Source organism: Solanum dulcamara, chromosome 6 (genome assembly GCF_947179165.1).
Source record: "Solanum dulcamara chromosome 6, daSolDulc1.2, whole genome shotgun sequence".
Lineage (NCBI taxonomy): Eukaryota > Viridiplantae > Streptophyta > Magnoliopsida > Solanales > Solanaceae > Solanum > Solanum dulcamara.
In genome coordinates this window covers 63,215,834-63,233,512 of record NC_077242.1, presented here as the reverse complement: position 1 = coordinate 63,233,512, position 17,679 = coordinate 63,215,834, and the positions used below count along the sequence as shown (strand labels likewise).

Genomic DNA, 17,679 nt, shown 5'->3' with positions numbered 1-17,679 from the left:
GACATCTAGGAGCACGAATATAGCTACATACAAACTTCCTCCATTTTGCGTTTGGGAAATCACCTCTGAGCTGATTATATATCTTCTTTATAGAGAAATATTGCATTTGTGAAATGTTCTTTCAGGGTTTGTTGGACCATAAGGAATTTCATAATCATCCCAGATGTGCTAACTTTAACATAGCACAACTGAGTTTTGCTATTGATATTTTACTCTTTCGCAAGGGAGATAAACAAAGTGCAAGCATTGTTCAAATGCTTTCTTAAATTCCCTTAGCCATCTGCATTTGAATAAAACTTCTGAGCACTACTTTTTGTTCATCCCCTTTGTTTTTCACTTGGTAAAGAAAAAAAAATGATGAAAGTGTAAACTACAAAGCGAAAACGCATTATCCTTTCTTACTTTCTTTGATTTGATGCTTCTGATTGTATGTTTCTTCTTTGCTTTTGATTATTGTTTTTAGTCACTTGTTGATTTTGATTAACGCTTTAAGATTAAGCACTTTTATATACATTGCCACTTATTTTATATTTTCTTTAAACTGCTATAATTTCTATGTAATTTTATCTTTTATTATATTAATTTATAAAATATGAAAAATCAGCGTAGGGTAAAGTTCCACATGGGGCTTACCCCTAGCATCTCGGCTTAGGCTTCACCCCCTGTGTATCAGGTTAAAAGCCTAGCCTTTTGAAACACTGAAATAGACTTAGCTAGTGCTGCTTACTTCATTTTCAATCTACTATTCCCTCAATCCCATTTTATGTTACACCCTTTGACTTAACACAATGTTTAAGAAAAAAAAGACTTTTTAAAAACTTGAAATCTAAAACAATCCTTAGAAATATTTGTTTGGCTGAAATTCATTTTATTAAGGATAAAAAGGAAATTAAAGTTAAATTGTTTTTAATTATAGTAAGGTGACATTGTTTTCGGGAAGGACTAAAAAAAAAAGGACGCCACATAAAATGGAACACAAGGAGTAATAAAAATTTACTTCTCCTATTCTAGATAAGGTAACATCTTCCTATAACTTAAGGACTGACTTGGAGATATAGGGAAACCTATATATAAATAAGATTATAATACAAGGTGTATCGTATAAATCCTCAGCTTCTTCCTCAAGAGTTCTATCCCTTTGCAGTTCTATTCTGACCTGTTTCGTACTTGTATTTACAAAGTAACACCTCACTGCATACAACAAAATCCGAAGCTGTGTACCTCACCCGGCTAGTCGAATGAAACTAAGCATCATCAGCAGGTGATAGTAAAAGAATAATGGATGAATAACTGAGCATTGGATACTGGTTCGCATCCAGAAAATGAGAATATTGTTTGGCTGCTGTTGTTCTCTCCGGAACGTCATCTGTCAGGAAGTCAAATGGTGCTGGTTTGCCTGTGTCCACCAACGGCTGCCATCTATAACCAGGCCTTTCTGGAAGTGTAATCGTTACAGGCAGATGGCTGGTGTTAAAAGCAACATATAATTCTCCCTTCACTTTGTCCACCTGCATTTTGATTCAAGCACACAAATTAACACTAGATACAGTAGTAACAATTACATAAAATGTAACTTCTTTTGTTGAAGAGGACATAAAAGAAACTCCATATGAAAAACTTTTATAAAATATTAAAAATTAGTGATGTTCACCCGAAACTTAGGATTATAGAAATAAATCTTTGACAGTAAGGTTCCTTACAGAAGTGGGATAAGGAAATGACAGTTACGTGATACTACTATACTAATGAAAATACTCAAAATACCAGTGTAAATGCAACGAATCGACTTGTTTCAGACCAATCTGGAGTTCTAGGAGTGTGACCATGCCATTGCAGCCTTTCTGCTGTAGGGAAACCATCTAATCCCAGTGATTCGCATTCACTGCAAGCATGCAAACAACAGTCAAAAGCTGAGAAAGAATTATCGACATTGGAAAAAACAAGCTGGATTCTTACTGGCGGAATTTGGTCATGAGGCAGCAAAATCGTAAAAAATCAGATGAAGATTCATCCTTCTTATCCCAACAGAAGTAATTAATCTACAGAAAGGGGTTGCAATCAGTGAACCCAAGAATGGACCTACATCTGGGAATAGTGTAGTATAAATGGAAGTAAACAAGTACATAATTATCATGGCAATACGTGTTGTTGTTTCCTCCCTTAGTGTGACCATATTCATCGCCCATATATATCATGGGAACACCCTGAAGAACCACAAATGGAAAATATTAATTATAAGAAGAAAATATATATCAACTAGGAAAAACAATTTCAAAAAGAAGAAATGCATAAAATTATAGCCAAAAAGGTAGGTTCACAAATCGTAAAATGTAAGTTAATTGTTGAGTTATATTGTCCCACAGTTGGGATAGACATGTAGAAAACCCTCCAGATGGGTACATAAAGGGTCTAGGACTACTACACTTTTTTGTTGGATTCTCAGATACTATTTCATGGTATTAGAACCAAACTTTACTAAACCCACCTCACACTCGTAAGCCTGGTGTCGAGTTATACAATGCCAAACATCAAGTATAGAATGGCGACAAAAGGGCAATATATTGTCTTGTTCCACTCCTTATCTTAAGATTTTAGGTTGAATGATCAGATTCCATACAAATTAATGAGAAACGGGCAAAAGACAAATCAGATCTCCTACTGTTTATCAACACATTGGTGCTTTAATTTGTTACTTTCTATTGAATTGCATCAAAAGGGGAGAACTGAGCGTACTTGAGAAACCATAAGGCAGAGGAAGAAGTTCCGCATTTGCCTTTTCCTCAATTTCTTCACAAAGATACTTGCAAACTCTCCTTCCTACAGAGAAGAAGTAACTTGTTATAACTGAAAACAAAAAAGACCCGAGTATCATGGTAAGGTACTGCATAGTTCTTGATATCCACATTTAAAACCTTTTGGATGCACCCAAAACATTGAATTCACCGCCCTCAACATTATCTAAATTTCCTCAGTATCATACTCTCAAGAAGATATCCATGCCGGAACATCTCGTACCAGAATTATATCAAATCACCTGAGGAAGTGTCATAGAATCCTCTTCATGCAGATATAGCATGTGATAAATTAACTCAACATTAAATATTAGAACTACACCTAATACATGACAGTAAGATCAGAAAACTTTAAACATTTCCCCTTCAATATTACTTCAAGTAAACCTTAATCTCAGCAGGGAAGTATATCATTACTTATCAAGACAAAAAAAAGTCTCAGAAGGGAAGTTGAGTGGCATCTTAACTATAATCGATCTAATCTGCAGAACTACTTCATTGGTTGGAGTAACTAATATAAATTTTAACAAGGAAACGGCAACTAAAAAGCTATGAAATAATACTCAGTTTCTTTTCATCGAATTAAGTACCCAGATTACTATTTTTGCTGCATTCACAGAAACACCACTCAGTATATAATATATTACGCTAAAAGAATATTAAGATACTTTTTACTACTTTAACGAGGATGTCAATGTTACACAAAAGAAAAAGAAACTAGTGCTATTTATTACAACACACAAGATAGTACATGCAGAGATAGGATATTAATGTAACAAACACAGAGATGACGTGAACTGCCACGAGAAAAAATATTGGCAAAATCAATTACAACATCTAAACAATTAATAGCCAGACTGAGCAGAAGGAAAACACAGATACCTCTAAATGCACTAAAATACATGGATGTGGATGCTACCATGTTGGACATAAATCATCTCAATCTCAGAGAAACAGAACGGAAAATATAGCATTTGAACTATTAGAACAATCTGCTTGTCACAGTGTGAAATCAAGAATCAAGACAGATTAAATAAGTGAAAAGATCCAGAAGATATAGATTTGTGCACAGTGATTTACCTCACCACAATTCCAACTATTGTTGTGATTCTCCCCATCTTTATTGTCCTCTCCATTTGCCAAATTGTGTTTATTGTTGTATGTCACTAAATCAGCCAAAGTAAAACCATCGTGGGCACACACAAAATTTATACTGTTCCATGGTTTTCTTCCTCCTTTCTAATTGAACACCAATAAACACAAACAGCTCAATTATAAAGGAACTGCATCATCCCCAACTGAATTTAGAAATCACTAGCTCCACAGCTATAAGGTAAAATAAAGTAGTATACCTGGTATAGATTTGGGCTTCCACAAAGGCATTCAGCAAAAGGCCCAGAAAACCCATCAGTTCCTTTGATGAACTGCCGTACCATGTCACGGTACTGAAACCAAAAAAAAACACAAGAGAGCTGGTTAGCATTTCCTTTTCTTCTTTTTTATATATAAAGGAAAAAGTTAGTTAGGAAAAGGCCAAGATAGATGACAAGTCAGAAAAGAAAGACCGCAGCCAATTTATACACAGAGAATAATATCCGAAATGACAGCAATCAGAAAACAATGTCTTAACTGAATAGTAACACCTAGGGCCTACTATCCTATTTACGGTTAAATGCATTTCCAGCTGACTAACAAGGATCTACAGAGAAACACCCACTTATATCAAATATTTGAGCTAGATCATCTCACAAATAACAAATCCAACTCTGTTAGGATAAATTTCAATGTGTTCCCTGAAATTCTCGGAAGAGGTTTGGCTAGTGAAGTTAGTCATGTTCTGACAGAGAATAAAGGGAAGCAATATAAATTGAGGAAATTAAGAGCATTTTGGCATTCATTGATTTCAAGGGACACATTGCAGATAATTACATGAAAAATTCCAGACACTTCGTAATTTTCTAAAAGAGTATTGAAGTACAGAATAAACACTGCAGTGGAAAGCGCAGTTTAGAGTAGATATGCTTCTCTGAAATTAAAGATGGTGTAGATTAGACATGTAACTAGAACGGGGGATGCGAACCTAAAGAGCTGCACAGTTGAATGCCTGATATTACATTTAAGAAGCGCGCAGCTCAAGAACTGATCAGCTCAAAATAACACACAACATGAAACGGTCTTGGTAGTTGAGTATAAATTGTTACTCTTTAGGTCAAGCTTTATAAGTTAACTAAGTAGTTGCTTATAGGCAAGCCATCTGACCACCCTAACTACTTCTGCGAATGTGAGTTCTCCAGCAAAAAGCTGTATGAGATTCTAACAGTCAAGAAAATAAAGAATAAAAATGCAAGATCAATCATCAAAAGATTTGCATCAAATGATGGTTCCAGTATGTAATTAAGGTGTTTCCACTTGCATTAATTCCTATGTTAAGAGACCTGCGATAAAAATCACACCTGAATCTATTCCTCCTTGGCTAGTATCTAACTTGGCCTTTACTTTGCTTAATTTTTCATTCAACAACTGAAGTATAAGTTTTATTAGCCTTCGCCTCGAGTTCTTTTGCAATCATACTAGCTAGAGAGAATGGAAAAAATACTCTGTGATTTTGTGTTAGCTATTGCAAGAGGAATCATCAGTCATTTGACAGATTTACCTCAGAAACCACTACATGCAGCAATTTCAAGGCATTGATGAATTCTGTAAGGATTTCAACCTGGTCAAGAAAAGTTTAGATCTATTTTACATATACTAGAGCGCCAACTAAATCAACATGAATGTCTAGGCTTCGTACATCCCTGTACAGTTTTAAGATATGTAGATATGACAGGATTCAGTGCCATAGCTACCTTGGTAATATAATACATGCACCTGATCTTCATTAGAACTTTCCGAGTTCGATCTCAATCAGTTAGTTTAATCCGTCAAAATATTATTTTCAATAGAGGTGAAATTATATAACACTTCAAACAAACACACTAAAAAGTAGAGACAATTATTACTTTTGACAAGTATGAAATTTCGAGAAGACACTTGGTTAACTTTTGACGAAATACAAAACAAGACAACGGTGGGAATTTCAAGGGCTGGTGCTCCTTTTTGCCGAGGATCTATCGGAAACAACCTCTCTACCTTACAAAGGTAGGGGTAAGGTTTGTGTACACCCCACCCTCTATGGACCCCACTTGTGAGACTACGGTGGGTATGTTGTTGTCGTACAGCTAAAGGTATACAGAAGTTACTAAGAAAAAGTGGATGGCAATTGTAAAAGCTGCAACAGATGGAATTTTAAGAAGCGCAGAAGGTGGTATTACAACAGCTGTGATCTCCTAAAGTTATATAGACAAGATGAAGAGAGAAAAATCATAACATCTAGTGCCTTGCCTAGGGTAATCTGCAAGCTATGTCCATTTAAACATTAAACTTGGGTAATGGATCGGGTCATAGAGCCCCCACCCCCAAGGTCTGACAACTGTTGCAGCACACTGTTGGAATTATTTCATCTGCTACATCTTTATAGACAAAATAATATTGAGGTCACAAGGAATTTCACCATAAAGCAATCACATGACATCCTAAGATTTTGCAGCAAAACTACATGAGGTTCTAAATTGTTTCTTTCTTCCTAACTGTCACCAAGATTTTGCAGCCAAACTCTAACATGAGACGTGGAGTTTGAACTAAATCGGTTCTTTATTCCTAGCCTGGCCAAACGATTAGCAAAACTGAATACAGAATATAATAGGTATTGACTTTCAAAATCACGTCAATTTTGAGATTCATTAACAAAAAGATGAAACAATAATTTCTATAAAATAAGAGTGGAAATTAGCCTTGGAGAACAGCTCCTTTATGGTGATCTTTGGAATGTTGTTACTTCTTATTTTGCAGTATCGCCTTGGTACTCGCTTTAATAAAATTTACTTACCTTAATTTCAAAAAAAATAGTGAAAATTAAATGAGTTAATAGAAAAATGTATCTGATTTAAGTAATACTTATTAACACCCTGAAATATTAGATATAGTCAGCTATCGTGCAGAGAAACAATGTAATTTCAATCGTTTCTTCTAGAGCATGTCAAATCATTTCCAAAATAGTTGGCGCTATCCTCTATATTCATTTCACTCTATTAGGTCCAATCCACTCTAAACCTACCTACAGAGTATAAAATACTTTTCCTCTTTGCATCAGCTCTTTCTGTGAATCTTCTGAACTTCAAGAAGATCAGACTGAAGCTCATAATCACGGAGCAACAGCAAGAATCTTACTCTCATGCTATGTTGCTCGGACTCTTCAAAAATGTCGATGGGTGCGTGTCAAATCCTCCAAAAATAGTGTATTTTTGAAGGATCCAACACGGGTGTGGCAACATTTTTGGAGAGTCCGAGCCACTTGGCTCTCAAGAGTCGTTATTCCTGCACCTCTTTTTGCATAAGAGACTCCACGAAATTAGATGTAATCATCAGAACGTTATGAAGTTCCGGCTTATGAGACGGGAATACACGAAGAGCAGCAGAAACTCTACTTAGTATGCATGAAACAAATAGTAAACAAATGAAATGACCTCTAATAATTTAGCTTATGTTCCAGTTGTCTGTGTTCTCATATCCCTAAACGCGAACAACCTGAATTGAAAATAGTCAATGAAAATGTCTCCATACTGACCTTTCCATTCCACTCTGACCAGACACCCCAGTGCGGAAACATGCCAACTTGATAAAGGCCTCCACAATCCCATGCTTCAGCTATAAGCTGTTATAAAGAGGAAAGTTTTGGCATCTTATCACCCAAAGAAAAGGAACATGGCAAAACTCAGGTGCCACCAGGCACCAACAGTAGCAAAAGTAAAAGATATAAGTCCTTCTCCTAAAGGAAAAGGGGAATTAAAGTTACTTTCTCAGAGGAACACAGAAATAAACTTAAATACCTTTACTCCACGAAGTATTGGATCATTGCTAATCATATCAATCAATGGTGGACTTGTGAGAGGAGTGCCTGTGGTGATCACGTCACCGTCAGTTGAATTTCCATAGACATTTACAGCATCCCACGAGCTGAAAAGTGAGAGAAAAAGCTTACTTTTCAACAACATTCAGAAAGAATTATGAGGCTATGCATAAGTACCTGCTACTTCTTGTAAGGATAGAAGCAAGATCAAAGCGGAAGCCATCTACGTGCATTTCGGCAACCCAATATCTGTCAGGAAATCAAAGTACACCTTTTCTATTATTATCAATATAGGACATTTCATGGTTAGAGCGCCAAATTTGTAATTCATATGCAGCATATAGACTTTAAAGGGAACTCCATGCATTAAAACCACAGAAATTTGAGCCTTCAAAATAGCAGAGAAGTTCATCTAGAAAATCCCACTTAGACCACAAAATTAGACTGAAGATGAGATGAACACACAAAATAAAACAAGTGATACACACTGAAGAACTAACAACAATATTCTTTAGTTAACTTGTGAAAAGCTTAAGGAAACCTCAGCTAGAAATGCTTTAAAAGTCGACGTTTTCTTTAAACAAAAAGCAGAAAACATAGGCACTGAACACCAACTTAATTATTTTCTTTCGTAACTTCATCAAGTTCCTTCACAGACATGAAATGCTCTATCCTTCAGATTTCAGTTAACTGTTACAAATTGCAACAGAATACTGGTTAAATCCAATGAATTGCAAAAGAATATTATTTAATCAAGATGTGAATTACCATTGCCTGGTCAAGAAAATGAGTCGTACACATCATATCAGCAGTGGGTAAAAAATGTGTTTGTGTTTCATTTTCATTAAAAAAAAATATTTTCTAAAGAAAAAAAAGTTGAAATTAAAATAATAAAAGATGGCAATTTCCTAGGAGGATGTAAAACCTAGTGGGCCAAAAGTTAGATGAAGGGAAGGTCAGTATACACGACCTTTAGTAAAATGCTTCATACTACTACTTGCTATGGTATATATACTGAATTGTTTAGTCATCTAATCTAGGAACTTAACTTGATAAAGATGGGTCATTTTAATTTTCTTTTTGGATAAACCATTGTATGTCGGGTCAGCTTGGGCACACCTTGACTAATTCCACGGGGTATCTGCTACCTCACTCGCAAAGGTACCGGGTAACTCTATCACCATGATTTGGACAGAGGAGAAGAAATCACTAAGTGTTCTTGCCTCTGCTGGGACTTGATCCTAAGACCTTATGGTTCTCAATCCACTTTATTAACAATCAGCGACACCCTTGGGTGATAGATCATTTAATTTATTTAGAGTAATTTTTAATTATACCCTTTATGTGCAGGCCTGATTAGCTTCCTCAGGACAAGCCTGAAGAAATATTTGACTATCGGTGGCAGTTCCAGTTGAGAGGAGGATCTCTATGTGGTGCCACATCTCATCTAAAAGCTTAAAGACGTTGGCTATGGAACATTTTTATTTGTTTGTTTACTGGTCTTAACAGAACTACTGCATGATTAGTTTACCATGAGATCTTTCTGAGGTATGGCTAAGGAGGATATGATTGTCACTGACCAACAACAACTAGGAAATACACTGACAATCAGCACATGACATTTTGAATTTAACTCACCTCAAGCAATCCACTATAAATTGACGTACAATGGAATTATTACAGTTGAAGGTGTTTCCACATCCGGAGTAGTTGTAAAATTCACCCTGCAAAGCCATGAGATATATTTTTAACTTGGAGTCATAGAGTTAACGTCCATGTTTTAATAGGACAATTTTACATTCCTTCAGCAAATAAGACTTTCATTTTTTACAAATTGAACTAAAAGTAAGAACATGTTTACTAATGTTTAAAAAGTACATTGCTTTTTCCAAGTACAACTTTGTTCACATACCCTTATCCCAAAAAAAAAATAGAACTTGGTTCACATTAAAGAACACCTTGTAGATACATATTCTCTGCCAATGTAAAATAATGAACTCGGAATAAGTATGGCAAAAAAATATACACGAATTCAGTATCTTGTGAGTTCTTATTCTCTATAGAAAAGCACCAACCAGAAAGAAGCCACACAGTATCAGCAAATTCCAAGCACCCGTGAGTATTCTGGTATAACTTTTGTTAAAAGCCATAATACATTATGTTTAAGTTTATTCATTGTTCAGCAGTTTATGACACTAACCAAAATTTCTCCATTTTAGTGCTTCACCAGGGAAACACGATTGAAAGGCATGGCTCATTACAGACGAGTATGTTTCTGCTCGTCTGCACCACATTTACCATCACCAAAGTGCTTACAGTCACAAAAAATGAAGCCTTACAACTTGAAAATTTCATCTGTTATGCTTTTGATGAAGTGTGAAGCTTAAGGTGGAGGATCCCACACAGCAGGGTTTAATTATTATTATTTTTGTTTTTAAGTAAAGCAATTGCAGGGTTTAATTATCTTAGAATAGGAAAAAAGGATATACTCCATGATTCAAAGAATCACTTTGTAACATTGGAGCAACTTCACGAAGAAAAATTCAGAAGAGAAAGCAAATGAATCCACATATGGAACTTCAAATTAGACTTTTTTAAGAATAAAAAATAACTAAAACCAACAATAGAAACGTGCAAGGATTAGCGATAAACATACCTTAGGAGCTAGCATATAAAACACACTATTGTCAATGCCCCTAAATGATACTACAGGACCATTTTCATTTCCTTCAGCAGTGTGATTGAAAACAACATCCATGATAACCTGCCAATGATTAATCAGAAGAGAATATACAAAAATTTGGAGAACAAACTCACAGTTTTCTCCAGTAATCAGTCACCTCGATTCCACGTTTATGTGCTTCCTTGACAAGATACTTAAATTCGTTTATTGCACCGAGGCCGCAATTACTTAGACCAGCAGATGAGTATCTTCCCATTGGAGAAAAGAAATTGACAGTAGAATAGCCCCAAAAGTTAAACCTAGAAAGATAAATATCCCATAAGACCAAAATTGACCACAAAGCCAATATTTTTGAGTTTGGCCTATTTTCAGGCAGTTGTTAATATCTTCAAGCAAATATCGTCAAGGATATATACCACTAACTAAAGAGATATTAATTAGCATTGTGTATCTACTATCAAGTCATCTACAAGCAGCTTTGACACAATGAATACGCTTGGATGTCAATTATGTCGTGTTCTGTAATATTGACTAATTAAGCCTAAAATCTCTTTAAATGCAAGTGTCTGAAAGTTATCACCATAGGAGCTTAGCATCATTATCACACTTTATGCTATGCAGAAAAATCAGGTTCAAATCTCAGATATGGGCTCAATACAAATAGAAAATCAAATCTACTGTCCACAATTCTTGGATGCAAGATCATTCTGGTGATCATTGCACATTATTCCTAGAGGACTTTCCCGATTTTGTCTCATTAGGATCAATTGTTGCCGAAATCATCAGAACACCAACCATTGATTTGAAAATCTCTCTCTACCTTCACCAAGTGGATAAGTTTCTAGTTCATGGATTGATCGACGCTACGCAACCTAAATTTATTGTTATAACCTGAATTTTCCAACAAAATCGACACTCTCCACACTACTCATAGAATCTCTCTTCAACTTGTCCCTTTTGTCTTTTACCTTTCTGAGTCATCTAGCAAAAATTTGGATGGTAAACGTGAAGAGATTCATAATCAGTCTTCAATGAGCTAGACTTGTCACATCAACCACACCCAGCAAGGACATTATAATTGGGATTGGGAACAACATCAATTAGTTTAATTTCAGAATTGTCATACCACCCTCCCCACCTCCAAAGAAAAAAGAAACAAAAGAACCCCCTCCCGCAATCAAAATAGGCAACAGCGTCAGTTAGTTACATTAGGGGAAGGTTTGCATACACCCAACTCTCCCCGGACCCCACTTGTGGGAATATACTGGGTATGTTGTTGTTGTACCCAAAGAAAAAGGAAAAAATAACCACCTGCTATCACTACAGGTTCAGCCTCCCTTGTGTGTTACACCAACATTCATTCAACTTATGATTACGTGGACTAGTTTTGCCACAAAGCAATGAAACTAGTGGTGAAACATAGTCCACACAGCAGCAGGCTTCTGCATGCATAACTTGAATCATCAAGGTGGAATATACTCTGAGGTCCTCCCCATTCTAATTCGGTTGGAATATTTCTAGGTAGCTGAGTAGGAGGTTATTTTCTGAACCTAAGATTATTCCGACTTCTTTGGACAAAGAGTAAATTTGCTGACAGAAAGGTTAAACATGCAAAGTTAGACAGGCAAAATGCAACACTCTTTTATTCCAAGATTTTGTGAATTTAGAAGATCTCTCATTTATCAAATGTGTGATAACATATGTGTGGTCTTACAAGTTAAACTTCTATAATGTTTGTTGAAATTTGCTTTTAGTTACTGCAGTAATTTTTAGCAAAATAAGTTGTTTAGTTTAAATGAATTTAAATTTTGAATTTTAGTTAGGCTATTAGAGTTGTTGAGATATTTTAGGTTATTTGAAATTTTAAATTATGCAGATGTATTTTATGTTGGTTATTTAAACCCCTCAATGCTTAATAAAATTATTGAAAGCAATTGAAAGACATTTCAATCCAAAGAGAGTCATTTTAACCTTTTTTTGCTGCCCCATCATTTAAAAAAACCAACATCTAGATCAATAATTTTAAAGCATGAACTTTATCAAAATAATTTCAAAGCATGAAAATCACTCTTTGCAAGTGAAGATGGGATTTACTTGTAGTCGCCCGATACAGAGTTATAACTATAGTACTCCAGCTCATTGAACTCGTGACAGGGCATTAGCTCTATACAGTTGACACCAAGTTCCTGCAGAATATGGAATCCTCTTAAGCTGCACAATAAATAAATTATTCTATATCACATCATAGGAAAGCCGCTGAAGTTTCAAAATCTAACACAGTGAAAGACAGTGATGGAACAAACCTTTATGGTCGAATTAGTCTGTAGTGTAATGAACGAGGTAATGTTACCTTTCTCAATAAAACGAGGTATATAAAAAGTATGGTTGCTCCAAACTCCTAAGTTTCTGCTATAATCCCAACAACTTTAAGAATTTCATTCATATACATTTTTTCTGTCAGAAATCTTTATACTTTCACTTATATTTTTACACACAGATAATCTACCAGCAAGCAATAAAAACTTTTGCTGCTATCTAGTTATTCTCAATTTAAATTAAGGCAATCTCTAGCATAGCACCAGATAACCAAGTATTCAACTTTTCCGAGTCAGATTCTGACAACTTCTATAATGAACTCCGAAATTCAAACAATGGTGTATTAAATGTATTGGAAAGAATAGAGCTTGCACAGTTTTGTGTTTCCCTACCAGACCATGGGCTTTGACCCTTTTCACTTTTGACAACACCCCATGGTACTACTTTATTCTGTTGAGTTTATTAATATAGCACCCAAAATGAAGAAGCAATCTGAAGTACTCATGATAAAGTATTTTTTTTAATTGTTTTAGCTTTTTCCTTTATTTGATAAAATATTTTGGCCTAGTTAATCAATCTAGGAGATCTCCAGCCATAAGCAGATTTGTTTTCTTGAATGCCACAGTAATTTTGCACTTCTAAAACGGTTGGATATCTTTCATAATTTTCAGACTTTCAGAAGCCTTTTTGACATGCTTACATTTATCTGATGCAACCCAACTAGGTAAAACTTCATGTCCTTAGGGCAAGATGCTTGATTGCAATAACTTGGCACTTTTAACAATTACAAGTTTCACTTCTATCTAGTACCTTCCCCTTTTCATCTTCCCCAAATAGGTCATAAATCTTCTAGACTTACCCCCTAGTTGAAGATATCTTCCCTAGGGTATGCTTTCCTAATTTTTGTGCAAAATTTTTGATATATCTGTTTGCACTACAGTTTTAAATTCTTTATTGTTATGGGCCTAAATAGATAAATAAAGTATCTCCTCTCTAAATTAAAGTTTTAAATAAGATGGTCTCAATTCGACATGGTATTAACCCAAACATAGCCCTAAGTTCGCGCCTCGCCATCATTCATCCAAGAAAAGTATATCCACATGCTTGGCCCAAGAAAAAGAATTAAGCCAACACATGAGGGTGTGTTATGGACCTAAATAAACAAACTAAAGTTTCCCCTATCTAACATCAAAATTATAGTAGAGATGGTAACACAATTCAATACATAAAACCAAAATAATTTTATTACCAAGAAAGAAGGACAATACATGTAAAGCAATTAATCATTCTGCTACAGGACAACTTGTTCTCTTCATGGTTCTCTTCATTGTCATCAATAATCGTCTTTTCAAACAAAATATTATTGTATTAGGATTTCTAGTAACACAGTCTTGCAATCATGTTGAAGATCTTTCAGAGAAATATGATGAAATTAACCACTTATAAACCTCACTTTCACTTATGCATTACAAAGGGAAAAATATTACTTCTGTCCGTCCAAGACTTCACTTTTCTATTTTGCACAAGATATTTGCCATCTAATCTCACAACTATGATTCTCATGCATTCGTTTACATAGAGAGAAAAATATTGGGCCAATTGTCCATCATTTAACTATTGATAAAAGCTAAAAACCCTAGCAATGCTATATATGAATGTAGACCCTCACTAAGATGAAAGAGGAAAAACATGTGCATAAACGTCCTCAAATTTTGGTCTGTCCAAAATTGTTCGTGATCTAACAATGTCAGTTAAGCTAGAACTTACTCCTGAAAAAATCAGTCATATGCTAAGCTTACAGATTATAACATATACTATTATAACAACCAAGTGTTCACCTTCAAGTGATCAAGTTTCTCCACCACACCAAGGTAAGTACCAGGAAATTTTGTTTCGCTCGACTCATGATTTGTAAATCCACGAACATGCATTTCATAAATTACAAGATCTTTCTGTGGAAACTTCAGTGGTAGATCTCCTTCCCAATTAAACTGAAAGTAACAAAGATCAAACAGTAAAACAGACATGTTGAACAAACAAAACCATTTATCCCTATATCTCATCTAAGTTGTTGGCAGTAACTACCCAGTATCTTTCTATAGGGAAGGCAAGCACGAAGATGCTTTTTGGTGATTGTAGACATTTCAACATTTTATGGCCAATCCCAGAGTTTGCTGGGTAAAAGTAAAACTAAACATAATAATAGAAAGCACCAGATCATACATTTGACTATGTTGAACAATAAGAGACTTATAGTTACCTGATCATCAGCAGCAGAAGGTATCATGCCAGCCATTGGGGGCCAACAATCATCCTCTGGCCCTAATACACCATATTCTCCTCTGCTTACTGTAGCCTGCAAGAAAATTCAAAAATGACTTGGCGCAGCCCAAAAGAACGTAATAGCTAAATACACAAATAGAGGTCAATTGTAATACGAAGCCTAGTCTGAATAAGAAAGCATAGAATTTATATTGACAGAAAACATTCTTACTTTATAATTATCTGACCTTGGCATAAGGATCCAACATTATCTGCGAAGAGTCAAAGTAGTGTCCCTCTTCAGGACAGAATTTTCCATCAAATTTGTAGCCATAAAGCATATTTTCAAAATCTCCCTTAAGGAACACATGCCAGACATCTCCAGTTTTATTAGCTAGAGGATCCAGCAAAATTTGCTCGGTGACTCTCTTCTGCAAGAGTGAATAAGAGGTAAAAAAACTGACAAGACAAACAAGCCAGATGTGCAACAGTGTATTGAAGAATATGATTTATAATTTTTTTCCTGATATGCTATAACTAATCCCATATAATGTCTTTAACGTAAATATATTGAAATCTTATAGAGGAATTTACATTATAAGCCCTTCTATATCTCATACTCTACACAGTCTAATAACTCATATAACATAACCTAACTATGAAGTGGAGGGAAGTTTTATCAAGAGACCTAAATCTCTCGAAATTAATGCAGACTTAACTATTAACTAAGAGCAGAACACAATGGAAGCCAATGAACAATATAAGAGAAAACAAACTAGTTAGGATGAAACTAGTTATCCTTGTAGGATAAGTATGAGATTTAGAAATCCCCAAACTTGTCTTAAAAGGGAGAATAATTTAGTATTGTAATGAAATGAACCTGAATAAAAAGCAACTGATATAGATGATTCGTATAGCCGATCCTGATAGACTTTGGTTTGAAAAGTTGTTGATCGATATAACACACTTAATGGAAAAATCATCATCCCTTCATTTAAGATCAAGCATTTTCATTTTCATATAATATAGTACACTATGAAACATAAAATTAGTATATTTTTCATATCAATAGCAGTACTACTATCTTCAATGAGGCACCATGGGAACAACCATTATAAATTAGTATTTAAAAACTGTTACAAGAAAAAGTGAACTTCAGAAGAAACAGACAGTTGAATAGCTTATTTCTTCCAGGAAGCTACAGATATCAGGAGAAAATATGGAATCCTAATGAAGCACAACTAAGAAATACTGTTAATTGCCATGAAATTCACCTTTTTCTCAAGTTCGGCCATAAAATTCCAGAATTCTTTCAAGAATTTAAAAACAACAAATAGGTGCTGTCACTCACCAAATTACTCACAAAAAGTCAAAAACAGCTCCAATATTTATTTGGCCAGATAGACTTTCAAATATCATTTTTCACTTTGTAAACAATAACTACATTTTTTCAAACTTCAGAATGAAACATGGTCAAATGCCCGCTTAATCTTTTAAATTGCTGACATGAAAAAAAAAACATTCCTTTATTGAAGTGTGTAGTCAGCTACTTTGATCAAAGGGATGAACCTTGAAAAAAGATGTATTAACATAAAATACATTTGGAACTGACAACGAAAAAATCTAATATACACGAAAACAAAATTATTATATTTTTTATCGTAGAATTACCTCAGGTAAATCGGAAAGAGTGATCAAGCAAAGAGTAGCAGATGTAGCATTACTCGAAAAAACAGAGAAATTCACACCGCCATCTCTAGCAGTAGCACCAAACGGCAATGGCTTCCCTGATAAAACCTCAAAACGACGTCGTTCCGTCGTCGGTTTCTCCACCACCACCGCAGTGGCCGCAGTCTTCGCCGCACCTCCTCTTCCACTATCAGCATTAGCAACATTAACAACCATGACCACTGAAGACCTCAATTTTCTCCGAATACTCTCAAAATCTACACCGTTACCGTTTCTCCTCGAAAAAGGATGGTTGTGGAAAGAGAGTTTAGATGTGTAGGTAGAGATGGAAGGGCAATGAAGTAACTCCATGGGAACAATGGAGAATTTGGGGTTTGAGAGTGATCTATAGTATGTGGCACTGAAATTGAGAGAGAGAGAGAGAGTGAGAGTGTAGTGCGTAAATGTCGACTGGAAAAAAGGAAACAGGTACATATTCTGAGAAACTGACAAAGAATAACCCAAAGAGAAAGCAACATCAACGGCAACAAGGAAATGCTGCTTCATAAATTTCTAGCGGAAAAGGTTAAAAATATCATTAAACCATTTGAAATTATATAAAAATGTTATGATTCTCGTTTAAGTATTGTTATTATTATTTAATGGGTCAAAACTATTCTTTCATTTAATAAATATTAGTTCATTTTTTTAAAACAGATCTCTTTTTTTCGTAATAATAATTTCATTTTAACAAATATTTGTTCTATTTCAATTTGAAAAAATTATAAAATAAAAATATTTCTTATTTTATTATGATTTTTTTAGAGAGAATTACACTCTAGAACAACCCATAAAGTTACTTTAAACTCAAAGTCAAATGATAAATCTTGATGAGATAAATCCAATATAATAAAAATTGTTTTAAAATTTCTTTCATAATTCCAGAAAATTGCAAATTAGAGATGCGATTATTGTAGTGTAATTTCAAGAGCAAAGTGTCAGACATTTTCAAA

The 17,679-nt window shown here is 34.8% G+C and overlaps 1 protein-coding gene across 1 annotated transcript; it reads right to left on the bottom strand.

The window, feature by feature from the left end:
• Positions 1-1,053: 1,053 nt before the first annotated feature.
• Positions 1,054-17,236, bottom strand: LOC129891254 (isoamylase 1, chloroplastic). Its single transcript, XM_055966547.1, has 18 exons — positions 16,670-17,236; positions 15,247-15,429; positions 14,997-15,092; positions 14,575-14,727; positions 12,515-12,606; positions 10,578-10,719; positions 10,394-10,501; positions 9,376-9,461; positions 7,915-7,986; positions 7,718-7,844; positions 7,456-7,542; positions 4,145-4,237; positions 3,873-4,031; positions 2,734-2,817; positions 2,124-2,204; positions 1,957-2,039; positions 1,765-1,882; positions 1,054-1,508 (listed from the first exon to the last, which is right to left on the bottom strand). The coding sequence occupies exons 1-18, from the start codon at positions 17,231-17,233 to the stop codon at positions 1,245-1,247; spliced, it is 2,592 nt and encodes an 863-aa protein (XP_055822522.1). The 5' UTR covers positions 17,234-17,236; the 3' UTR covers positions 1,054-1,244.
• Positions 17,237-17,679: the final 443 nt, after the last annotated feature.